Genomic DNA, 26,953 nt, shown 5'->3' on the forward strand with positions numbered 1-26,953 from the left:
AGGCTGCGTGTGACCCTCCGAGTGCTCCGCCTGCTCATTTTGGGTAGGCGGTGCATACGAGCCGACTGCATCTATGAACGTGCTCACACGCTTGCACACACACGCTCGCACACACACGCGCGCACACACACACACACGCACACACACACACACACACACACACACACACACACACATTCTCACACACACATTCACACACACATTCTCACACACACATTCACACACACACATTCTCACACACACACACACACACACACACACACACACACACACACACACACACACACACCCCCAGTGGCTTCAGTCTGTTGTAGACTGCTGAGACATGTTATGGAAGCAGAGATTGATCATCATGAGTCTGGTGGCCAGTGAATGTGCAGGACAGGGCATTACTCTTTCCTTCAACAAAGCATCTCTTTTCAGTCCAGCCTTTACTTGTCCCAGAGGCGGCTTCTGCTCTGAGCAGAATACTTGATTGAGTCTGTGGAATAAATGGCACAGGAAGAGGAGTGCTTCCCCTCAAACAGCTACTTCCTCTCTTCTCTTTTCAGCACACTCTCTAGGAGTCCTGCCAGTGTCTTCTGGGCCGGCAGCCAACCAATCAGGAAGTCCCATGTCCATGACATCACCGTCACCAAGACAAAAAAGGTACAACAGAAGGTACAAAAACAATAACAAAAAGAACTACAGGTACGCTTGAATCAATGAATTATTGCATCTGAACCAGTCTTAATTAAAAATCAATGGCACTTACACTGTTCTCCATGTTCAATATGCTCACGATTAAGAAGGACCACAAAAAAACCTCCTGAAAACTTTTGATTGAAATCCATGCACTCTTGTTCATATTCTCAAGATGGAAGCATGCAAACTGTCCTTGAAGAGATTTTCCAAATCCACTAATCCAGTTAAAATAAAAAAAACTGTCACGTTAGATTAAGTCTTAACGTCCTTTCCGTTTCCTCCCATTCTTTTTTTTTGCTTTGTGACAACACAAATCCCCTCAACAAGTCATCTTCGTATGGCTTCCAACTCCTGTGAGAGAGTCCATATTGCCATGTGCAGTAGAATGAGATGGCAGACTAAAAAGGCAGGGAAGGCTTCAACAGGGGCCAAACAGGGGGAGGCACACGCACCAAGGAAGTCAAATCACAGGGCCAGAGAGGAGGAACGAGCTGCAAGGTTGCGGGTCGGTGGGTGGGATTAGAGGTCAAAAGGTCAAACAGCATCACGCATCACGAGGTTGGGTCACTTTCGGCTGATCTTCCTGCTCTTGCGGCCGCGTTGTCCCGTCGTCGTCGCCACCGTTGCAGCCGCCGCCTGGGGTGAGGGCCGCACGCCGGCCAGGTGCAGCAACGAGCCGGCCGCCTCCTTCAACTCCTCGTCTAGCTCTGTGTGCCTCAGGCGCATGCGCTTGCTGCCTCCTTGGCCCGTCGTGCTCCCTGGAGCCAGGAGGAGCGGCCGACGGGGTGCAGTGGCGGTGGTCCCCGTCCCGGATTGGTGGGTGTCCTGGGAAGCTGGCGGAGGGGGGCTGCTGCTGTAATTGTGGTCCTGCTGTGGGTCGCGGCTCACCAGGACCACTTCGCCTCGGCGCGGGGACAGGTCGATGGGACCCTCTTGCTCACCCACTGAGAAGGACAGACGGGAACAGGGGAGCAGGAGAGGAAGACGGGTGAGGGGAGCCAGGAGAGAGAGAGAGAGAGAAAGCGTGCAAAGAGAGCATTTTTATGACTATGGAGAGCTGAACTGCAAGCGAAAATTGTACACATAAGACACATTAGGGTTCTACGCTATGTCTAATCCCAATGTAAAGAGGGTTTGCTGGATTCAATTTACGGTGGAAAGGATTAAAGGCATGCCTACAAAGGGTAGAGGGAACCGGAAACATGCATACTGACGTCATACGTACATAACGACAGACAGACATAAATAACTGCCCTAATAGTAAGACAATAGAACAGCCCCAACAGTATCTTGTTTAAAAAAGATTTAAAAAAAAAAAAAAAGCTTTATTTTCATCTGCCTTTGGCGATAGTCATCTACCATCTATAATACAACATAGCTTTTCTTGTCTTTTCTCGTTCTCTCTCTAGCACATTGAATGACAGTTTTGTTTGATAAGGTGATATAAAAATGATCTTGATTGATTGATTGATTGATTGATAAAGACAAACAGACAGAGACAGGTGGGAGAAATGGAAATGGTGGATGGTTCTTACATGGGTCCGTGTACTGCTCTGAGGCAGACTTTAGCAGCATCATGGCCTTGGCTGCATCAAAATCAGACTCTGCAACAGGAGAGAGAGGTTTGACAGCCACTGGTGTTGGCAACAGACTGCTTCCTGTTTCTGTGTGTGTGCGTGTGCGTGCGTGCGTGTGTATGTGTGTGCCACAGAAGAGAGATTCACTCTCGCTGCCTCACTCTAACCAGTTGTCAAGGTTACAGATACCCTGAGCAGAGACAGCTCATCTTAGCAAGACATTTAAAAGGGAACGGAGGCTCAGTTGTGTGTGCGTGCGATACATCGGAGTGTGAATACACTGCTGTTAAAAAGGTGTGTTTCAAAGAGCAAGAGACGGCAGTGGGTAGAGCCAACTATTTATCCATACATGTGTAATGACAATGCAGTTGAATTGAAATGAAACATAATCAAATCTAATACAATCCAATGTAATCTAATCTAATCTAATCTAGATGTTTGCTCCATCTGTATTTATAGGTTTGGTGTGTGCTGTATCAATATCACGAAAGAGTATTTTGACAGTAAAAAGGAATACAGGAGAGTATGAAAGAGAGCGACTGCCCTGTATGGTGTGTCTGATGGGAGATTAGACCCACGGGCAACATGGATGTGTATGACTGAGTGACATGATGCGTGATGGGACGCGGCTGATGGCATAAGGACAGAGGATAGGCTGGGGAGAGTCAGCCCTGTGGGACGGGTTGGCATGTGTCCAGGGCTGAGTTGGGGTGGGGCGTGTTGGGGCGGCGGTGTCTTACCTCGCAGAGCACTGCCCTGCTCCAACAGGAGAAGGTGGCGTGGTGGAGAGGAGGCACTGGGGGGAAAAGAGATGAGTAGAACTAAGAAAAATATGCACATTCATCTACACCACTGACGTAGTTCTTCAATGTTGTCTTTTTTACATATAGATAATACTAGATACACTCACCGGCCACTTCATTAGGAACACCTGTTACAACTGTTAATTGAGGCAAATATCTGATCAGCCAATCACATGGTGGCAACTCTATGCATTTGTGCATGTAGACATGGTCAAGATGATCTTATGCAGTTCAAACTGGGAATCATAATGGGGAAGAAAGGCTATTTCAAGGACTTTGAAAATGGCATGGTTGTTGGTGCCGAAAGGCTTGATTTGAAAATTTCAGAAAAGAGTGATCTACTTGGATATTCACACATAACCATCTCTAGGGTTTACAAAGAATGGTGCGAAAAAGAAAAAAAAAATCAGCGAGCAGCAACTCCGTGGGCAAAAATGCCTTGTTGATGGCAGAGGTCTGAGGATAATGGCCAGACTGGTTGGAGCTGATACAAAGGCAAAATTAAGTCAAGCAACCACTCATTATAACCGAGGTAAGTTATGCATAAGAAAATCCCAGATTACACAGCACATAAAATCTTGAGGCAAATGGGCTACAGCAGCAGAAAACCACATTTGGTGCCACTCCTGTCAGCTAAGACAAGGAAAATGAGGCAACAATTTGGCCAGGCTCACCATAAATGATGCTAGGAGATCGGAAAAATGTTGCCTGGTCTGATGAGTCTCAATATCTACTGCAACACTCAGGTGGAATGGTCCGAATTTGGCGTCAACAGCATGAAAACATGGGTCAACCCTGCCTTACATCAACGTTTCAGGCTGGAGATATAATGGCATAAAGAAATTTGCTTAGCACAATTTGGGCCAATTAGTACCAATGTATCTTTGTTGGAATGCCACAGCCTATATCCGAGTATTGTTGCAGACAGTTCAGGCAGTTCTGAAGGCAAAAGGGGGTCCAACCCAGCAGTAAAGAGGTGTTCCTAATTAAGTGGCCGGTGAGTGTACACACACACACACACACACACACACACACACACACACACACACACACACACACACACACACACACACACACACACACACACACACACACACACACACACACACACACACACACACGATCTACATGTACTAGGTGCTGGGCTAAGTAAACTGAGAAAACAGAAATAACAGTCTACGATATCAACATCTCATGAATGGCAAAATGTATCTCCCCTAAACGTCAGAATTGAAAAAAAAAAACAGTTAACAGGAGCCTTGGTATTGCGGACTTGCAGACTGTTTTCTCAGGAACTGAGCTGACACACCGAGATCACACACTGAAGAATGAACTCCACAATTCCATACTCTTGCATTCATTAATGGCTTCTGACCAATATCTACCAATTTCCATTAGGTTCTGTTCTTCACAATGGATTAGATAGATGCTGCCGCTTTGCACTGAACTGCATTTACACAATTTGAGCCGTGATTAGTCATTGATCAAAATGTGGCATGGGCTGTTTAAGTCTAGTTTATTTCTAGTGTAAGTCTTTGTGTGTATATCTGTGTGTATGTGTGCACAAGGCCAACTGATAGACAGTCATATGAGAGAGAGAGAGAGAGAGAGAGAGAGAGAGAGAGAGAGAGAGAGAGAGAGAGAGAGAGAGAGAGAGAGACTTACCTGGGCGGGGAGGCTGGGGGGGTGTAGAAGGCGTGTGCGTTTGGGAAGTGCTGCTTCCTCAAGGCCTGTGCCAGGGTTGGCCGAAACTCAGGATCCACACACCAGAGAGAGCCTTTCCCATTGGTCTAGACACAAGAAGAGGAGTGGAGGGGAGGGGTTTTCAGTATAGGCAATGAGATGAGCGCCCAAAATCAAAGATGACGAAGAACTCTTTCTGGGTCATGTGATGTCTGCTGAAATTTAGACTCCAAGTGTTCAAAGGGCTTTTGGCATATAAGCCATTATGTGTTTACTGCCTTCCATGTTTTGAAGAAGGGAGGGGAAAAAAATCACATCACTGTGCAGGACTGATCTGGACGACAAGCTCTCCTTCTGAACAACTAGAACACAGTCATACCACAATTTTTTCACCCGATTTGTGTCTCACAGCCATTTCCGCTCATCCTTGTACCCCCTGCCTGCCTGTGTGTCAGAGAAATCCATGCGCCTTACGATGTGTGTACTTGTCTGTTGTACTGGCTGCGTTTGTATGTGCAAGTGTGTCTGAGGCGTGGTCCTGCAGGCGGCGGGGGGGGGGGGATATGACCTTGACTCACTTCAGCAGCGACACTCATAAACAGGAAAGAGGAAACATCACCATGGAAACAGACACCAGTCTGCGCCATACCAAAGCCACAGATTCTCTCTCGCTCGCTCTCTGTGTCTGAATCTCTCTCCCTCACTCACACAGACTCGCACATACATGCACATGGCATGTCAACATGCATCTGGTAGAGTAGGGTAGAGTAGGGTAGGGTAGGGTAGAGTACTTTTACCAATCCCGAGAGAAATTACGGCGTCTGACATCTTACATCTCAGTAATAAGCTCGTCTTTAGCCAACTAGTGCGGTTAGTACAGACAGCTTGGAGGCGGCTGAACAAAAAATGCGCGCTCATACTGCATCCTCAATCACCATCCTGCATCACCTAACACCCACCTAAACACCTACCCTTCACAGCATGAGCAATACGCTCCTATCATCACCACTGAGTAATTCACACTTCATACCCCATTGCAGCCAATTAGCAGAGACTGCTATCCAAAGCAGCGTATACACTGTAGTAAAGCAATATAGTTAATTAGCAAATCACCTCCCAAAAACATGCTGTAATCCAATCCTTACTGTTTGCAAAGTCTATGAAGTCATTAACTCCACCACTAGGACCAATGATACTGTCTTTTAGCAACTTTATTGTCCCAAAGAGACAATTGACTGCAGCAAGACACCAACATAAACACGTATAGACAACAGACAACTGAGAAAAAGACAGGACAGAACATTAAGTGCAGTTTGGTCATTAACAGGTTAAAAGGACCATAAACAATGTTAAAAAATAAAACAAAAACATAATAAATAAAATGCATACATGACATAAATAACACCAGAGATGAAGTCAAGTAATCAGTTGAAGATCTGAGTTTAACAGGGAAATGGCACGCTTGAGCATACAAATACCGCAACACTTTCTGCACTTCAAATCCATGCTGCACATTTAGTATTTGACTTCAAATTATTTCTTCACCTTGTGAGTGAGAATTAGTCTTCAAAACCCGGTGTGTTTCTCTGTTCAGTAGTATGTAACCCTGTCATGAAGAACCATGTCATGTCATACGTCCCTTTTCCACTGCCTCTGGAATCAAAATCTATTGACCAACAAATGTGCCACTCGGCATCTACTTTGTGTGTGTGTGTGTGTGTGTGTGTGTGTGTGTGTGTGTGTGGGGCTGTATTACCCATTGTATTAGGATAGTACAGTGAAGAGTGGGACTGGAAATAACTTGGAGAGAGAGAGATGGGGGAGGATCTGGGAATGTCCACAGGCCAGTATCGAACCCAGGTCCCTGGTGTAACTGTGCAGTGCCCTACCATTTGGCTGGGCCATGACCACATGGCATCTTCTACGTAAAACATCCCAAAGCTGATACATGAAATGTATGAATTCCCAATGGCTTACCTTGCCTAGGCTGCGCTCCATCTTGCGAAAGCACTTGTTGAGGGACAGGTTGTGGCGCACCGAGTTCTTCCAGCCCGTGGGGGCGCTGGAGAAGTAGGGGAAGTGCTGCAGGATCCAGCTGTAGATCTCCTTCACGGGCAGGGACTTGGCCGGCGAGTGCTCGATGGCCATGAAGATGAGCAGGGAGAAGGAGAAGGGAGGCTTGGACTTCAGGGGGTCTTTCTCTGCTCTAGCCAGGCTCCCCGAGATGGAAGAAGAGGAGGAGGACGAGGACGAGGATGAGGACAGGGGATTGTCCCCATCCGGCGAGCCCTCCATGTCCTCTGGGCCGCCCAGGCTGAAGTTCTGCAACAGGTTCTCATGGAGCCAGTTGAGGTTGGTCAGCTCCTCGTCGTCCCCGGTGCTCTCGCCGGCTTCTGCCACGGCCGGCGCGGCTGCGTCCCCGGCACGGCCCAGGCGATCCAGGCTGGTGGCCAGCGGGCTGGAGGCGCTCTCGGCCTCGGGGAGCGTGCCCGCGCCGCACGCCCCGCCTTGCGAGCCTCCTGGTGACCCTGCTTTCTTATCCGGAGACATGCCGACGACCGGGCCCATCAACCCCGGAGGGTCTGCAGAGACAAACGAGGAGGGAGCAAAACGGGTCAGGGCAGTGATGATGAGAAAATGGGGAAATGAAATCTAGCTACAGTACACACAGGGGGGATGCACTTCATTGCTCTGAAGGGGGACCCCAAATCTCTTTATGCTAATATTAATGAGATAACATCTTAACCTACACTACCATGCCATACCATTTCACCACAAAGGCATTCCTTCAAAGGGATCACTCCACTAAAGCTACAGCCTGGAAAAATTAGTTTTCTTGATTTCATATTGTACATGTATGACCTTGCACATTGAGCTCTGATTTGCGCTTCACTATGGAGGTTAATTTTACACCCTTGCAACGTCTGACTAATACATATAAAGTAATGAACCAACAAATCACATCCAATCATTAAGTTAATTAAGATCAAGTGCATGACATTTATTAAGGTAATTAAGTTAGTTAAAGGAGTATGCCACTATTTTGGGGCTTAATACAGTTAAATCATTGGCTGGGGTTTATAAAGGTGGTAAAGTGTCTTATTTTTCATGTTAAGCGTTGTCTTGCTTTAAGACAAGTTAAAAGAGGGAATATGTTGCTAAGCTAGTGAAAGTCAATGGATCCGTGTAGCATTGTAGCATGCTACACAGATCCATTGACTTTCACTAGCTTAGCGACATGCTCCCTCTTTTAACCTGTCTTAAAGCAAGACAACGGCTTACATGAAAAATAAGACACTTTGCCATTTTTATAAACCCTGGCCAACGATTTTAACTGTATTAAGCCCCAAAATAGTGGCATACCCCTTTAAGAGTACATGATCCTACTCCATGATACTAATCATAGATCATTATTACCTCCGCCAAGGAGGTTATGTTTTCGGTCGCGTTGGTTTGTTTGTCTATCTGTCTGTTTGTTTGTTTGTCAGCAGGATAAGTCAAAAAGTTCTGAACGGATTTTGATGAAAATTTGTGAAAGAACTAAAGGAACAACTGATTTAATTTTGGTGGTGATCCCCATCACGATCCGGATCCAGGATTTTTTTAAAGAGTCTTTAACATTGCGGGATAGGGCAAATTTTTACATTCCAGTTTCTAACTTCACAAAAACAAGGCGAAGGTCTGCTCTCTCTGAGTGCTTCTAGTTATTGTTATTGTTTTGTCAACTTTTTCTTTTCATTTGCAGTTTTACTAAGGATGAACCCTTGATATAACCCATAGGGAATAGGGAAAATAGTCTGATCCTCTTTTTTAACCATACCACAAACACACCCACGATCATTACATTACTCCATAATGGAAAGGAAAAAATAGCAACAGAACAGAATATGTATTTCAGTCAGAAGGTAGAGGTCAATCGGACAAGCACTGCTAGACATATCTTGAATGTGTGTCCTTCTAATCATTCATTTTAGTTAATGATAGCCCGTAGCAGGCAAGGCACTGGCATCCTTCCCCCATTAGAGCTCCCTGATCCACAGCCCCTCACTGTCCAGGGCCCATGAGATGGAGAGCCTGCTCTGAAGAAGCCCTCAGTGGTCACTAAAGGGCCTCTTGTGTGTCAAGTCAAATGCCTGAGATGGCCCTGGCCCTATTCTCTTTGGGTGCAAGTCATTTCTCTGCAAACGAACATCCTTTCCTTCGTCCTCTGTCCTAGTGGTTGACTTGAATGAAATCAGGTTTACATTTGGGCTTGCATGCCCACCCACGAGGACCCCGGTTCGAGTCCGGCCGGGGTAATTTCCCGTTCCTCCCCTGTCTCTCTGTCCCATTCGCTTCCTGTCACCATCTTCGACTGTCCTGTCAAAATAAAGGCATAAAAGCCCCTAATATATATATATATATATATATATATATATATATATAAAAAGTCATTTTTTAATATCAACGGGAGCATTGTGCCCTACAAAGCAAAAAGGCAGTAACTGCATTGCTGTTCAAAATGAGTTACTATGACTTTAATGCCATAATATATATATCAAATTCTAAAGTTAAATAAAATGATTGATCTGCAAAAAAGGTGGTAATATAAAGTAACAAAACTGTCACATGGGTCATTTCACGTGAAATCAGACACTTTGGGACCTGACTGACAGATTTCAATCATACTTGCTGTGCCTGTTTAGTAACAAGGACCCCAGAACTGCATTTGTGTGAATCTGACACCAATTTTAAGGGAGAAACAGACTAGCGAAGGTTTACATATGAGGGTAGGACACTATGCATTCAGCCTCAATTATATAAGTCAGTGTAAGTCACAAAAAGATGCCTGTGGTGTTATTTGAAATCTATTTTCTGGATCTACAAATTACACAAACAGCATGGAATACAACAACCCTCAGAATTTGAATGATCATAAATTGAAAATTAAAAATTGAATATCAAAAAACTTATATTTTAAAATGGACAGTTCCTTGCCTAAAGATAGCTTGCAATGTCATGAACAACACCTGAAATGCTGGTGTTTGGTTCTTTATTCATTTCAGAGATAATGGGACTCAAAAATATGGAATCATACAAATCACCTTGTAATAATATGGTAAAACCATAGTAATATCACATGACAGCATGTCTATCAGAATATGTGAAGGATGGAGATGGTCCATGAGGATGCAGGAAGTTCAGTTTCACCTCTCCAGTGCTCGGCACACATTCCTCAACACATGCTAGCCACTAGTTGCCATCATATACAGCTACAACATACCCTTTGATGCTTGAACATTTAGAAAATTCCTTTACTGAGCTTATTCTTTCACCCCTGCCTTCTCTGAATATTGACAATGGTCTAGCTTCCACTGTGTCCATTGACAATGGACAGAAGCGGTGTAGTTTTTGAATAACTGGAATAGGGACCGACGAGGGTGCAGGGCCCACCGGGAAAATGCCCGTTATGTCAGATGGCCAGTCCGACCCTGTCCCTGGCACTACTCTATTAAGCTTACTACTTCATTACAACTCATTTCAACCTTTATGTCCCATTATCTCTGAAATGAATTAAGAAACACTTTCAGGTGTTGTTTATGACCTTGCAGGCTATGTTTACACAAGAAACCAGCCATTTTAAAATATACGTTTTTTTGATATTCAATTTTAAATTTTTCAATGCATCATAATTCATATTCTGAAGGTTGTTGTATTCCATGCGGTGTGTGTAATTTGTAGAGCCAGAAAATAGCTTTCAAACAACACCCCAGACATCCTTTTGTGACACTGACTGATATAATCAAGGCTGAATGCATAGTGTCCTACCCTCATATGTAAACCTTTGCTAGTCTTTTTCTCCCTTAATATTGGTGTCAGATTCACACAAATGCAGTTCTGGGGTGCTACCTTGCAACTAAACAGGCACAGCAAGTATGATTGAAATCTGTGTCGATTTCACGTGAAATGACCCACATGTCAATAATCTCCCAAAAAACACTTATACTGGATTGCAGTATCATTTCAAAGTCAACTGGCTCAGTTTTGAGCTCTGTGCAGTTACTGCCTTTTTGCTTTGTAGGGCAGCATTGGCAGGCTTATGATGAGGTCAAGGGGGCATTGGGAACCACTGGTCTAGGCCAAAAGATCAGTCGTCAACACATCTGTATGAGGCAGGGAGGTTTATTAGCATTCTATCGCCAAACTCCACTACATGGGGACTTATCCCCCCATTCCAACATCACTCCTCACACCTCTCAGAGGTATTCCTACGCCTCAGTCTGACAGAGATGAGAAGATGGACTGATATGACGTCTCGCCGAATACTGTGGTGGGGCGTCACAGCGAGCGGACAGACCCCTCTAATGGAGCAGCAACAGCAACAATCCTGCTCAACGTCAATAAATAAATCATCACTCAAAAGTGCAATGTAGCCATCGCTCCCACTAGCCATATATGGGCGAAAATCTGCCACTGCCCTGGCAACCATATAGCCCATCAATAAATAAATAATCACCTTAAGTGCTTCTCTGAATCACTCTCTCTTCCTGTCTCTTTCTCTCTCATTGGGTTTCTCGGGAAAGTGCAGAGACAGAGGGAGGCATCTTCCTTTTTCAGGCTTCCTGTTCTCTGGGGGCACTGAAATGCAATCCCCCCCGCATTCGATTTTCACACAGGACATACACAAAGTAAAAAACGCAGCACAGCAAAAAAAAACCTCAGCATTCCACCAGAATGCCTTTGAGAAAACACAAGACAGCAAGGATATGCATATGCAGAGTGCAGAGCCTCACCGAAATAGGGGAATATTCCTTTAAGGTTAGTGAACTCAGTTCGACCACATATAAGCTTAAGCTGGTTGAAAAGTAGGTCTTAAGTCTCCTTTTTACAATACTGCAAGTCATGTATTGCAATACTCCTCATTTTCGCCTACTTGTCTATGTATTAAAACACATTAAAATAAGTTTAGAGATATTTTTAAGTGCAAAGATGGCGAGAATTATTAAAGGAGGGCATGCTGAAAAATTGAAGAGCCTGTAAGTTTTTGTGCTTTATCTGAGCATATACATGGAGGATACGATAGGAGTTTTTAAACATTTTAATCAGCCAGTATACCTGTGTAACACAAACAATAATGACATACATTTACACTCTCTGTGATGATCCTTAAAAAACTTGAAACTATGGGCCACCTGTACAGGCAGCTTAAGAAAAGCTTGGCTTGTTCTATAGGCCGATAATAAACCTACAGCTACTTACAGCGATTGCACACAAATAAAGACAACAACAACAACAACAACAACAACAAAAGACTCCAGACAGTAGCAGGGGCCTCGTTAACCCCTATTAAAAGCAAAGAGGTTCTACTAGTGGGCCATTAGCATGTGGCTATCTCTCTCTTTACACATTCCGCCACCCGTCCACACACACACACACACACACACACACACACACACACACACACACACACACACACACACACACACACACACACACACACACACAAAGCCAACATCCTTCAGCCACTCCAAACACAACAATGGCCCATTACACCACTGTCTGCAGGTGGGGCACTTAAAGGGTAATGTTTAGGTTAAATTTATAACTAAATATATACTGGATGTTGTCAGGAGAGGTGTTTTGAAACATATATGTGAAATTCACAGTCTATAACAAAGCCAAACTGCAATATTTTTATGAAAATGTATCATTTTACAGCTACTTCTGAAGTATTGGGCTCCTCACTGGCAGAGCCTCTATGACGTAGATAGAGGGAGTCCAACTAAAGTTCTGGCTCAGCTCTCGCTTGTGGATGTAGGCTTACCAACCATTTTGGTTCTAGTAGAGAGGCTGGGAAAAGTGGACAGTTATATTGTATGTGGGCTATTGAAAATGGTCTATTACTGTGTTTGTGCATTGTGTATTAAAAAAGACAGATCAGCGGGTCTATCGGTTTATCTAGATATGAAACTGTCTGGGTATCCGCGCTGTCTGTGGCCATGCGTAATTTGCGATTATAAACAGGGGGGCGATATCTAGGCCTATCTCTCCTTTGCTTTCACATGAGAGATGCATTTCATAGGCAAATCTAAAATAGTCTCAAAGTAGACCATTACATAGGCTACTTAGAAATAGCGACTACTTTAATATTTTTGCGTGGAGTAACGACATGTCTGCCGCCTAAATGGACTTGCGCCCTCTGTCCGTGGTGCTGAAACCGCTGCACTACTCCTATGTGAAGCGCGTTACAGTTTCACGAGGGGGTTGGTCTACAGGCTACAAAAAGACCAAACTATATAATAGGCTATGGTTGAAGGCCCTACCCTTTGCCGACAATGATGAGAAATAATATGGTCACTCAATGTGAGTGGCATGGCGTCAAACGTTTCCTACTCGGTGCAAAACAATACTCATAGCACCCGAGAAAAATGCCATGTTGTAAAAATGGCATATAGCCTATATTCAATTTCAGTTCACTGCTCAGTAGGCCTATTACATGAAACTTCAATAAAGCTCATCCACATGCACGTCACAAAACAATAAACCAGGCGGCGGGACTTTCGATTATATTCCCTCCAAAAATGTCCGCATGTCACAAAAAAACAGTTATTTGCATTGTCCGTAATTATACCAAACTAAAAAAAGTATTCTCGTAGGCTAGAAGAAATCAAGTCTTCAGATGCTATAATCCTCGTTACAAAACTGAAACAAAAATGCCAGCACAAATATTACCTATAGCCTACCTATTTTTGCATTGCGAGCTGTCCACGTGTGTGGTGCTAGGGGCGAAATGTGCGGTGCAGTTGAGTTTGGGAGATGTGGATGCATGTCTCCCGCTGCCCGTCAACGTCTAAAGACAATGTCTCGTGATAGTGGTGGGAAATGCAATGTCATCTCATAATCATCTCATATGCGATGTAGGCTATAATCTCGAAGCGTGCATACGATTTCATCTTGGCCAGTCAGAGATGGCACCAGTTTTTTTTAAAATGGCTGCACCCTGTGCGCCGGGAAGGCTGTTTTCTTAAAACTAATAAAGAAACCTGCTTCATCATTGGCGGGTATGCAGTGACTTAACTGTTTGCGCAAGAGCCTCCAGTATAAGCACCTGTTCGGCGTGATCTAGCACAGTCGCAACAGTTGCAACCTCGCGCATGCAACTCCATTAAAACGTGGACTTCGGTATGAGGTCTATTCTGAGCAATATGAACCAATCGAGTCGGCTTTGCTATTAAGCAAAATACTTCACTTATGTCTACTTTACTAAGAGGTATTTTGTGTAGGCCTAATATTTGGAGACATCACCTTTCCCTTTCTGCAAAGCGCTTTCGGGAAGCACGTCTCTCTCTCTCTCTCTCTCTCTCTCTCTCTCTCTCTCTCTCTCTCATACACATGCCAACTCGTCCAACTCTTCGCAAGACGACGGCTATGTTTAATGTCACATGGCTTGTCTTGTTGGATAGGCTACCAGGCAAACTTGCAAGCACCTTAAGTTTCGATTGTGCCGCTTGGAGAGGAGGCATTTAAATGTTACAATTTAGGCTAGGTTACTAAAGTAGGCATCGCCTACACACGTTCCGAATTTTTTTTTAACTTTAACACGTTGTGCAAAATGAGTAATTTAAAACGCACCGGTTACTAAACCGGCTACTAAACGGGGCCGGTGTCTATTTTTCCGATTTTTCACAACACCCGGTTACAAAACGAGGCCGGCTACTAGGGTGAACTATGGTAAGGGACTGTTCGTTATTTATTTTTGGGGTCGCCGGAAGATGTCCACCTTTGATCGTCAAATTTTGCATGACCCTCCCCTAACGAGCTTCAAAACTTTGATGACCCTCCCCGCGACGCCGTCAAAAAAAAATGCATGACCCTCCCCTATGGAGAAGTAGTAAATAGCCCTATTCTACCTTATTTTTTATTTTTTTGACAAACGTTGATTGACCAACGCTGCTGCTAGCTTACTGGATGTTATTGTAGGCGCCCTCTTGAAAACTATAGTAGTCTACTTCACGAACGCGGGGGCATTTCATACATTTATAATTTGATTTAGCTTATGATAACTTATGATAGCTCTTCGACACAACAGAACACAACGGGGTATGAATCTGTGATCAATTTTAGCTAAATGGAGAAGCGTTTCTGAGGCTATGTTACATCAAAACATTCAAACAAGGTAGGAATGCTTTTTTCTAATAAATGTGCCAAACATTTTTGGATGACCCTCCCCTAGCCAGCTTAAAAGAAATTGATGACCCTCCCCTCAGCAATGAAAAAAATGACGTGACCCTCCCCTATTTTCTTCCGGTGACCCCGAAAATAAATAACGAACAGTCCCTAAATTGGGACATTTTTGGTAGATCGCCAAAAAAAACACTTTAAGTTTTAAATACACCAACATTTAGTAATTGTATGTCATCATGTGGGTCTTGGGTACATTTCCATGTAAGAATTAGTTTATAGAGTATAATATTTTATAATATATTAACATTTAAAGACAGTGAGACACCAACTTCGTTATGAGAAAATGCTATGGTAATTTGGGACACCCTTTAATGTAAAATGGGACAGTCTGTTTGATTATCATTATTTTTGCGCAAACTGAAGAATAATATCGTTTTTTCTCTTGTTAACAGTAGACTAGGATCTTCACTATTTAAACAATGGTATAACATCCCTGAAACATTTCCATTTCAAGAGAATATTGAAGGAGAAGGGCATGTGTGACTATGGCCATGTCCATTAGCATGTGGGATGCATATTACAATACAGGCCTATGGCGTGCTAATATGCTATGCTAACAGCTAACAGAAGCCCATTCTGTTGCTATGAGAAAACTGTCCCATTTTAGCTTAAAATATTGTCCCAAATTAGCTCACTCCACTATACTTACTAAAATTATGTCTCCTTAATAAAGTAAAGACAAATGTCTAAATGTTTTGATATTGAATTAAACCTTTAGTAAAACAACATATATTTCAATCATATTTTGTACCATATAATCACTAATTCAGCCATAATATCCTTATGATCTGATAGCGTAATCGACATGTCAGCTAGCTCAACTGACGAGTGTTGGATCCACTGTCACTTCAAACCTTTGCTCATTCCTTTTATGATACTTAACACCAAATAAAATTATTGTTCCTTATACATGACATTTGCAGTAAGAATATTACATCCCATTTTGTGATTGGCTGCTAATATTTAGAAAGAAAACAACCCAAAACCTTATTTGTCCCAATTTGGCTGATGTCCCAAATTACCTTAGTTCACCCTATTAGGAGCCCGGTTACAAATCGAGGAAATACGGTAGCCTAATAACGGTCTGGCACACCCTCATGGCGCTGCTGCAGCGCATTGACATGGAGGAAACCTACAAAAAAATATTATTATTTTAAATAATAAAATGGTTCAGACGGTATCTGGTGGATACTGCCACTGTTTAAGGCCATGTAACTTGTTGAAATTTAGCCTATAGGTCTAGAAAGGTGTTACAATATTATAATCTGGCCTATTCTCTGCGGTGCTTAGTATGTCTGTAGAACGCGGCGACTCCCTCTATCTACGTCGGATTCTAAATGTTTGTTTAAAAGAAGCCGCCGTTATTTTTGACAAAGTTTTCTGAAAATGTTGTTTATGCAATAATTCGGTATTTTGACATATATCACATCTAAATTTATGTATTGAGGTTCTTAAAATGAGATTTAGTGGTGTTTAACCTGCAAGTTACACTTTAAGGACAAACACAAACCCACAATCAGCCAATGGATAAACAAAACAGAGCTCTGTTCGAACACAGTTGTGCAAGCTTCCACCAAAAGTCTCACCTCAAATAAATATGTGAATGTCTGTTTGATCATGGAATGGATTGATGCTGTGTGTATAACCTTCACATCATATACTAGGATGTGAGCAAAAAAGGTGTTTTTATCTTTTACTGGTGAATTTCAGGGGGGAACCTTACATGGTTTTATGTTCTAATGGGTTCATATCAACACAGAAATAGCAACAGGTTCTTTTATTGGGAGGTTTGCAACACAGATCAAGCCAACTTATTTGTATGAATTAGCATTTGGAATGCCCAGCGTACTGAGAACTTTCGTATTTACCAATTAGTCACATGACTTTGGATCAATTCTGCAGCATCAGCAGATTCTACTGGGCTGTGTCCTAAAAAAACAGAAAATCCACCTCATCTACAGTATGCAGAGTTCTCTTCATAAGTTCTTCCTGCCTATGATAAGCAAGAGCAACTGCCCTCAGATTCAGTCCTCCATCAGGTATTGAGGAGAGCATCTGACTTACTGCTGTGCATGTAAACTAGCAGCCATCAAAGCGGCAAAAACAGCTGAAGATGCCACACTCTCTGTAGCCTGTCACACATGACATGAAACTTCATACTGTTCACTTTCAAAATAAATAGTTTGGTTTGGCCGTAACTGTTGCCGTGTTGTGCTTTTCACTCTCTAAAACTGAAAGAAATGCTTTTCAAGGTGCGCTGGCCACATTCTCCATCCTCTGAAAACCTTCATTAGAAGTGAATGAGTCTACATGACCTAGTTACTGTTGAACCCCAGTCACCGTTACACCTCATCAGCTTAAAGCAAAATGGATATTCATTTGTTACATTCAAAACGTTTTGTTCTTTTAAAATGGCCAGTCTTGCAAAAAAAAAAAAGAGAGAACGACTTGGCCTGCCGTAGTATCTACAAATCTGAATTTGCGCAGTAAGAACTCCAGAGGCGCACAGAAGGTAGGCCTATTTTCTTCCAGAAGCACAAAAGTATAAAACACTCTCCATATACATTGTCCTTGCCCTTTATACAGGCACATTTATTAGCAGCACAAACAATGTGTTCCTGTGTCCCACAAGATAAATAACTATGCAATATAATTAGAATATAGGTTATGCTAAATATTTCAAGCACAAACAATGTCCCGTCTCCTGTAGTCCAGTTTCCCATTATAGAGCAAACTGAGCTGCACAATGCCAAACGCGTAAAATGCAAACCAAGAAGATAGGAGGCATGGAGAACATATCGATCAAAACATTCATCAATCAAACCAGAAATGTAAAAGATGAGTTAAGGTCAGCATTAGCATGGACACGCATATCTATCAGAATATCTAAAATATTACCTGCAATTTTAGGAAATTCAGAATTTCAGTTGTTGAGATGCGAGATGAGTTTCTTCATGCCTCTATGCCTCTTCTTCACGCCTCTATAACCCTGTCTCACGTGAAATCAGACACTTTGGGGCCTGACTGACACGGACTTAAATTGAACCCAGTGAGCCTTTTTATTACCAAGATAGAAGCAACATAACTGCATTTGCATGAATCTGGGACCAATTTCCTTACTATTGGTGTCAGATTCATGGAAATGCAGTTCTGGGGTTTTACCTTGCCACTAAAAAGGCACAGTTTTATTACAAATCCGGTTGGGCCCCAAAGTGTCTAAATTCATGTGAAATGACCCAATAGCCTAAAGCCCACCTCAATCCCATTTTGAGCATTGTATTGTGTCTGCCTAGAATGACTGTGGTATAATGGATGCACTGTTCTTGCTAATGTATTTAATATAACACAAGTTTATTGAGGCTAAATACAACATCATACCTGCCCCAAAACAAAACTCATTTGGCATTATCTTAACTTCATTGTGTTTCGTATTTTCATTCTCTCACTGGGACACCAACTCAAACTCAACCCCCCCGACCCCATTTAAAAAAGGTACAATATGGGATGCAAAAAAAGATGGCATAGGCTAAAAATGCTACCTATCATCAGGAGGGCCTTTGTCATCCTTGAGCTATCCATTCACATTTCCCTACACGTTATGAAATCATTACGAGGGTATAGTGACACTAGGCTATCCAATCATGTTTGGCCGACTCACTGTCACTGTTTGGCTCACCATCACCAATAAGGAATGGGCCACACAAGCCAATTAGCTCCAACTCTGAAGGAAATCTCTGAATAATCTTTGATGAGGACAGGTTGTTAGGATCATGTCTTCACATTCTGCTAGTAGGAATAGTTGATTTTTGCATACATAATTTACACTTCAAAATGACACAAAATCGCACATGGTGCCTTTAAATAAAGCACCCTTTCTAATCAACAAAATAACGGTATAGATATCTGAAGAAACACAATCACAGCAGCAATCGCCACTTAATCAGAGGTGGTCAAACTTCTCTACCTGTGCCTCACAAAGAATCTTGTTGTGTGAGGCTACTGTATGTGGTCACGTTTTACCCAAGCTTCTTAGACCTGTTCATGGAAAGCCCTGTGAGCTTGGTTCTTAAAGCCTGCTGCAACCCCAGGATCTACAGTATTCCAATTCCCTGCCCCTTGTTGGTACAAAGTAGGGCTGTAGCGAAATTGTATCAAACCGAGAAATCGTGATACAGAGTCACGATACTGTATCACGATACAAGGAGGCAATATCGTGATACGCCCTTTCAAAGTATTGTTACCCATCAGTCCAGAAAACAATCACATGATATGAAATGATAGTGCTTCCAAGCTTAAAATAATCATCATTATTATATTTAAACTTTTAAAAATTATGAGTAGCCTCTTTTAACTTATTCTACCTAGAAACTATAACATAAATGTATGCCCTGATCGTGATACAAACCGAATCGTGAGTTGATTGTATCGTTACAGCCCTAGTACGAAGGCACTCCAATTTCACTAAAGGGACCACTTCAAAATTCCAAAAGACAGCAAATATTTAGATAGCCCCCAAAAAATGCTTCTGTTTTTGCAATGGTGCATTGGAGACCAATGTTTTAAATTAACACTGTAAGCTTACAGTTCGAAATCCAAGGATGTAATTGCTTTTTGTTGTATTTGTTGCGAAATGTTCCAATAAGTGCTTAAGACCTTATTGCAGAATCCATAGAGTATATACCAGTGAAGTTCCCAAACAGCGAAGCTTCCTGGAGGGGTGTGAATGTCCGTCACTCCAATGTATTTCCTGCCATTGTTATACACTTTCCGTCTCTCAAGCTCCTGGTGCTTAGCTCAGAGAAAAAAAGACACAGATTTCATCCTCCTTGTTTGTTGACTACATAACAAATATGAAGCTGATGTCAAGAAAAAGTCACCTGATCCATGTTAAATGATTTGAGTTTCAAATAGACAGACACAAGCTGAAGACTAATAACCAACACCTTAAATTGAACAACTGAGAAACTGTAGCATGTGTGTGTGCAGTAAACATCACAACGCCAGTCTCTTCCTTAAATGGTAAACATACAGTAGACTGTCAAATAACTCAAAATCAAGGACTTTGATTCAGAACACAAACCTGCAGTAAACTATACATCACTGCAACCCCCAGTGATGTTAGCAAATGTTGGCTATGGCATCAGGAAATCAATAGGCCCAAGACATTGTTATGGCACACACACGCACGCAGGCACGCACACACATCACGCACGCACGCGCACACACACACACACACGCACGCACACACACACGCACGCACACACACACGCACGCGTGCACACACACACGCGTGCACACACACACGCGCGCACACACTCACTCATACACACACACACACACACACACGAGAAGGTAGCCAAAAACAGAAACATGACAATGTGAACTAAAGGCAGAGAGCATGGTGCTGAGACCATTTGCAGCTGATATTCAAGTCGCCACTGTCATTACATTACTTGTCCCCTGTGTCCCCAAATCACTATGGCAACGGGCACGTTGCAGCCTCTTGGGACTACAAGCTACGGCACGGTGAAAGAAGGGAGGGGGGCTTTATAAAAAAGAGCCAATTCCCCTATGTGAAAAATTAATGTGCCACAAGTTCAAACTGTCAAACCTTGTACACCTGTAATTGAACTCTCATTGTGTGTGCCGTCTAGGATGTCTGTCTGTCTGCACACACACAGAGTGTGCATGTGTATAGTATTTTTTTTTAGTTTATAATCAGTACATGTTTTTTAGGACATGCTACGAGCACCTCGAAGATCTTGGTATGACATCTTGTTATACTGTGCATAATGACATTATTGACATGTGACATTATTGTCATTATAGGCCTTCTGTCCATCGATGGGAAAATAACATCAAGGACCTAAGAAGCCATGTTGTGTTCAGAAGGAGGTGTTACACATACACATCAATGTGTACGCATGCACACACACACACACACACACACACACACACACACACACACTTGAACTCCAGATCATATCGGTCACAGTAAGGTTTTTAATGAGACTAATTAATTTCCCTGCCAGAGTGTCAGGAGAGCAGTGAGCTGGGGATTGTTCGCCCTGTCCTACAGAAGTCCTCGAGAGAGGCTGGAAATAATACACACAGCTGGCTCAGGGTTAAACTACGCTCAACTGGCACTCAGAAGGAGTTGCTCAGATACAGTGGAGGTTCAAAATAACCAAGCCACTGGGCCTACTGTTTTTGATAGTACTTCCATAGTACTTCCATGTTGACCCTTATTGGGTTAGGGATCACGGATGTCATTAACTCTAAAATGCCAGCAAAGAGCAAGCTTTTCACAATACGTTAGTGCATCGTAAGTCAATGAAGTGGTGATTAGAGTATCATGAGGACGATTTGAAAATACCTTATATTCCAAGGTGGAGAAAGTGAAAAGGACACAGCTCTAGCAACGATGTAACATGTCGGCTATGCCCTCGCAGAGTGGTAAACAGTCAGAAGCATGAAACCAGAACTAAATGACATGATCATGTGACAGTCAGAGCAGAACGACGGAAACAAGTCGCCTACTCGTCCCTTTCCATCGGCCATCTCTCATCTACGCGGTGCCTTTGACCACGTGTCAATGTCACTCACACAAATAAGCTGCCAGCTCTGCCGGAAATACACACGAAAGCTCACTTTTAACTCTCCATTTTGATCACGCTGCACAGCTAAGAACGAATCGCCTTACTAAGAAAAACTGCAACTGACCGAGAAGTGGTAGAAAATGAAATCAATGGGGAAAAGGAAACAAAATAGCAGCCCCCACCCTCCGCTCTCTTGTTACATAGTTGCCCTAGATTCTCGCCAGTCTCCACTCGAAACAAAATGGATATGTTTCTAACCTTCACTTTTAACCTTTACGGATATGCTACATTGTTAACCGCATTGCTGTTTTGGGTTGTCAGTGAGACACTGACTGACGCGGAAAAACAAGTTCCTCAAACTAAATCGACAACATAGGTTGATGAAGGCATAGCAGCATAGCCAACCGAATGTACTGGGCAAACTGACGTGAAGTTAGTTTGGCTTTTCAAAAACCATTCAACTTAGTTTATTAGAGGCTTGTAAATACCGTACATAAACATCAGCCTACATAACATTGAGGTTAACATGCTGGCTAATGTCCTTTTCCCATAAGGCTGGTCTTTCCTAAGGCATACAAGAGAGCCAAGTTCCTTTTGCTTGTGAAAACAACCACGCAGTTTGTTCACTCTGATTCTTCATGAATAAGCTCTCGTGAAATAGAACGCAAAGCTGTCGTTCTATGGCTATCTGGCTAGCACGCGAACCTCCACTTTGCGTCTCGTGTAGCGCAGAAAACACAACGTGTGCCACTAAAAGCACAGTGAAGTTCAGTCACATGGCGGAAAATACGATTGAATATGTAATGGCGAATGATAATCTGTGTTGTTTGTTTTTGCAAACACGTCACGTATCGATGTCCAACTTAAAAGGTGTAATAACACGACTTACAACATTGGGTAAATATAGCAGCGCACGTTCATGGTTAAATAGTTGGAAGGTACGACCAAATGTAACACCGTGTAATAAATGGTTGGTCAAATATGTCAATAATTGTAAGGCTTTCACTTACATTCATGCATTCCAAGACTCTGTCCGTAAGAAGAGATGCTAAAGTACCCAGTGTGCTCATGCAATTGCTTTTCGTTTGCAGCCGACTGTGTCAAAAAGCTTAGCAGCTGCTTCCTCCATCCACGCAGCGAAGAGATCACGCTGCACAGTAACGCTACGATACCCCCCTACCGTCGCCAAGGTAACAAGGCCACTTCAGCCAATCACACCCCCTCCTCTCCGATATCCCCTGACAACTGCCGCAGCGCAGTAGCACTCTTTTAGCAGAGCTAAGCAGTTGCGCCGTGCGCGCAGTGCCGTGCAGTCCTTTCTGGTGTTGGAGGCGTGGATGCAACGCAGTGCATTGCCATTTTGTTCACTTCAAATGGTTCTTTCAATGAGTTAAAGATTCAGCATGTGGCAAATAATAGTAGAACATGACGCAAAACTCCCTAGCCTATCCTAGATTGGAGTGGAGAGGGAAGAGAGTTTTTTCCAGGGAGATTAGTCCCTACATTGCATCAAAATCAGGTCAAGCACAGTGCGTCATTTTGACGAGGGAGTCCTAGGGGCAGACACAGAAGATGGAATATGGCGTGACGTAGGTCTACTATACAATGAAGCAAGTGCTTTCAAGTGCTGATGCTTCAAAGCATAGGCTATCTACCACTATCTTTTTTATAACCCAGCCCAAAATGGTTTAAATGTTAGTTGTTCATTTTTTTACTGTCAAAATGATTTCCCACACATAGAACCAACTTCCCAGAAATTATAGAGGCAAGCGAGACGTCTTTCTGTGGCCTACTTCAGGCCTGTCCAGTCTGCCCCAAGTAGCCTACAAAACATTCATACACGGCGAGGTTAAAATTGCCTTGATAAAGGGACTGTGACATACATGAGAGAATATTTATGTTTTGTTAGCTGTTGACATAGTACATGTAAATTGACTGTTAGCCTATATGTCTTTCTACTCCTAAGGGCCCAAATAGCTTTGCATGTACAGTATGCCTTGCGCCCCGCATTCACCCATATGCCAATGGCAGAGGCTGCCAAACAAGATGCCAAATAAAATAGCATATAGCAGGGCTTCCCAAACTTAACAAGGCCCCCTATATACCAGTAGTTTCCAGCCAAGGCCATCCTGACATGGACGGTGGGCCGTGTGCGTGTCACACTATTATTTTTTATGCATCCCAAAACCCATCAAAGGACAAAAGGAAACCTAATAAATATATTGTAAAGAAGAAAATGATAAAACAGTCACACTGGGTCTTCCATCAGAGATGCAATAAATATTATGGGGTTCTTAATGGGAATATTAGCATATTTTTTAGTTTAGTTTGCTTTGCTTTAGTTGTTTATTTTATTCAATTATTCATTTTCTTTTGTAACATTTTTCCTGCCTACCTGCCTCAGCCCCCCCCTAGCACACATAGCAAATTTTGTCTGGCCCACTGTTGGCCCGCTTCTTTTTCACGAGCGTCTGACAGTTGGCCCAATGTTGGCTTGGTCCTCGGCCCAATAATGGCCCAGTTACCGTATGCCGACAGTTATTTTCAGTGTCGGCAGAGTGTTGGCTCAGTTACTGCATGAGACTGACAGTTATTTTCAGTGTCGGCCCAGTGTTGGCTCAGTTACTCCATGAAGTGACAGTTATTTTCATCGTTGGCCCAGTGTTCTATGAAGTGTTGGCTGAGTCACGATAACCAGTGTTCCAGCCGAGCTGACACCCAGCCGACAGTGCCGTCATTCAGCCAAAATCGGGCCGACTGTGCTTGCTACATACCCCTTTGCAGCCCCCCAGGGGTCTCCGGCCCCTACTTTGAAAACTACTGGCGTATAGAGTACCAACAACACTGAGGGTGGATCTGGTAAACTGGATGAAGAGAGTCCATCTTAAAACTCCACATTTACATGATGTTTTTAATTCTGAGTTAATCATTTAGAATTAAATAGTTCCGCTGAGTTACCATCGCACTGTCATTTAATTCTGAGTGTTTACATGATGTTATCAAAGCGTAATTAAGCTAATTAAATGTCTCATGTACTGTAATAAGACCATTGTCTACACTTTAAATGATAAGGTCAACATTTTTATGGCTTCCCCAATATCCCAACTTTCAATTTGCTTGGCTATTATACATGGATGCTTGCAAGATTTGGGTGGGAGAAGGAGTGGTACATTTGCTGTAGGATTTTCTGTATGAAGGAAGGGTGTGAGGTTGAATGCCCAAAGCGCTCTGCTTACTCTGCTCTTTGTTGGAGATAAGCAACCCAATGTCGTGGGGTGTGTGCAAACAAGCCTTCTAAACGTGTACAGTGCAGCACACTGCACACACATTGGCCGGTGTGCTTCTCTCCAACAGGGGTGTATGGGGGAATCAACAATGGTTTGTGGCACATGCTTTGGAAATTACAAGTGCAAAACAAAATCAGCTCATTCAAAATGCAGCTTCAACACTCTCTGATACAGTACTCCCGAAGGCCGAAAAAAAAAAAACAGAACGGTTGCAAAGTCACTCAACTTTTTGCTCACTCAATTTTATATACTGTAGTATGCGAAGGTCTGGCCATCCCTTTGTGTAACTTCATTTTAGCATGTTATATTGTGTGAAAACATAAAAGACATTTCAGGTATGAAAACATTTCTATGGGTTCAGCAGGATGAGTTTTATGCATATAATTAAAAAAAGAAAAAGAAAAAAAGGCCTGTGTATACATGTGGGGGCGCCAAAGAAAGTCCAGTAAGTCTTTTGCTGCCTGTTAGAAAATACTTCCTTGCATAGACAGCCTGCTTCAAATCAGCCCATACAATTTTATTGATGTTAGCGGGATGAATGTGATGGCCATTACAAAACATTGTACTTCTGCTTATACAGTATGAACAACTTCCTCTGTTAATTTTGAATACAGTCCTCATATTCCTAAAATCTCCAATTCATCGTAGCCTCAACTCTGTGACTGACTTTTGGGCCTTTTCTGTAAAGAATATGCTGATACCTGAAAGGAGGTGTGTGTGTGTGTGTGTGTGTGTGTGTGTGTGTGTGTGTGTGTGTGTGTGTGTGTGTGTGTGTGTGTGTGTGTGTGTATCTCCCCTGTTCTGATCAAATACATCATGTTCCAAATTATTATGCAAATGGCATTTTTTGATTGATTTTCCTATATAGTCAATTTACAGGGGGTGCACAATGAAACAGAAACACCGGTCATTTTAGTGCGGGAAGTTTCATGGATAATTTGGACCACCCTGGTGGTCAGTCATCATTAATTGCACATTGCACCAGTAAGAGCAGAGAGTGAAGGTTCAATTAATAGGGTAAGAGCACAGTTTTGCTAAAATATTGCAATGCACACAACATTATGGGTGACATGAGTTCAAAAAAGGAGAAGTTCTTGGTGCACGTGTTGCTGGTGCATCTTTAACTAAGACTTTGTGATGTATCCAAGGTAGTGTTTGTATACCGCCAAGAAGGATGAACCACATCCACAACTTCAGCAAAATATTCCTGCAAATTAAGAGAAAAAACAGTGTAAAAATACCTCCTGAAGCAGAGATGCTGCCAAATCACTCCCTGTGGCCCTTTGTCATTCTGTCGCATCCTGGTGGCCGGCTGCTACTGGTCAGATGCCCAGAAAGGGTCCTACATGGTGAAAAATATTGAAACAATTTTACGTCAGAAAATAAACCCATGAAACTACTCATGAAAACAAATTAATGTTGCAGAATATTGCCGTCACAAAGCTGACAATAGTGGATGAATTTAATAGAAATTAATGGAAATGTGTCACATTACCATCAAAATACATACAATTCCCCAATTTTACCCAGAGATCAATTATTCCAGGTGCATGCCCACAGACAGGGTGCGATTTGTAGGGGGGGATGGGGGGGATTGTCCCCACTTCTGGTTTTGATACCTCCACTTTTCCTACAGGATTTTAATATTTGAGGTATGTAACTCCATTGGTAATGCTTAAAATCTGAAACTTATCCCCCCTTCTGGTTCTTCAACAAATCGCACCCTGCCCACAGATATAACCGTCTAAAGGGCACTGAGGCTTATTTGTGTAGCGGACACTCATATTTACCTTTTTTTTGGTTTGCCGATTTGACTTCATGCGCCATGTCAATAGAAGCATGGTGTTATCGCAACACCAGTAAAGAGCTGGACAGGCAAAGCAATAAAAAAATCTCCTTAAGAGGAAAACACACATTATCAGCAGTGCTTGGGCTTCACAGTTCTCCTGTTTACCTACAGCACATAAATTCCTATACCTGGTAGTACTATACCCTGCAGAAAGGCCCCATTACAGAAGGTTTTCTACATGTACAATACCCACAATAAACTCAACCTTTCAACAGCAGCTGTCAGATTACTTTCAAATAAGACGTTG

The 26,953-nt window shown here is 42.8% G+C and overlaps 1 protein-coding gene across 3 annotated transcripts; it reads right to left on the reverse strand.

Moving 5' to 3' along the window:
* Positions 1–240: 240 nt before the first annotated feature.
* Positions 241–26,183, reverse strand: foxn2b (forkhead box N2b). Of its 3 annotated transcripts, none has more exons than XM_063216743.1 (6): positions 26,099–26,183; positions 6,725–7,329; positions 4,730–4,854; positions 3,002–3,057; positions 2,220–2,288; positions 241–1,628 (listed from the first exon to the last, which is right to left on the reverse strand). In XM_063216743.1, exons 2-6 carry the CDS (start codon positions 7,313–7,315, stop codon positions 1,249–1,251), a joined length of 1,221 nt encoding a protein of 406 aa, XP_063072813.1. In that variant the 5' UTR covers positions 7,316–7,329; positions 26,099–26,183; the 3' UTR covers positions 241–1,248. The 3 variants fall into 3 exon arrangements, with proteins under 3 accessions (XP_063072813.1, XP_063072810.1, XP_063072812.1); XM_063216740.1 differs by lacking the exon at positions 26,099–26,183 and adding an exon at positions 22,581–23,132; XM_063216742.1 differs by lacking the exon at positions 26,099–26,183 and adding an exon at positions 21,348–22,569.
* Positions 26,184–26,953: the final 770 nt, after the last annotated feature.

The sequence above is a fragment of the Engraulis encrasicolus genome, chromosome 15 (assembly GCF_034702125.1).
Source record: "Engraulis encrasicolus isolate BLACKSEA-1 chromosome 15, IST_EnEncr_1.0, whole genome shotgun sequence".
In the NCBI taxonomy this organism is placed as follows: domain Eukaryota; kingdom Metazoa; phylum Chordata; class Actinopteri; order Clupeiformes; family Engraulidae; genus Engraulis; species Engraulis encrasicolus.

Coding starts and splice junctions, on each gene's coding strand:
- foxn2b (XM_063216740.1), bottom strand. Junction 4,855..6,724: donor TGGAGCGCAGCCTAGGCAAG/GTAAGCCATTGG, acceptor TCTTGTGTCTAG/ACCAATGGGAAAGGCTCTCT. Junction 3,058..4,729: donor CCCCCAGCCTCCCCGCCCAG/GTAAGTCTCTCT, acceptor TTTTCCCCCCAG/TGCCTCCTCTCCACCACGCC.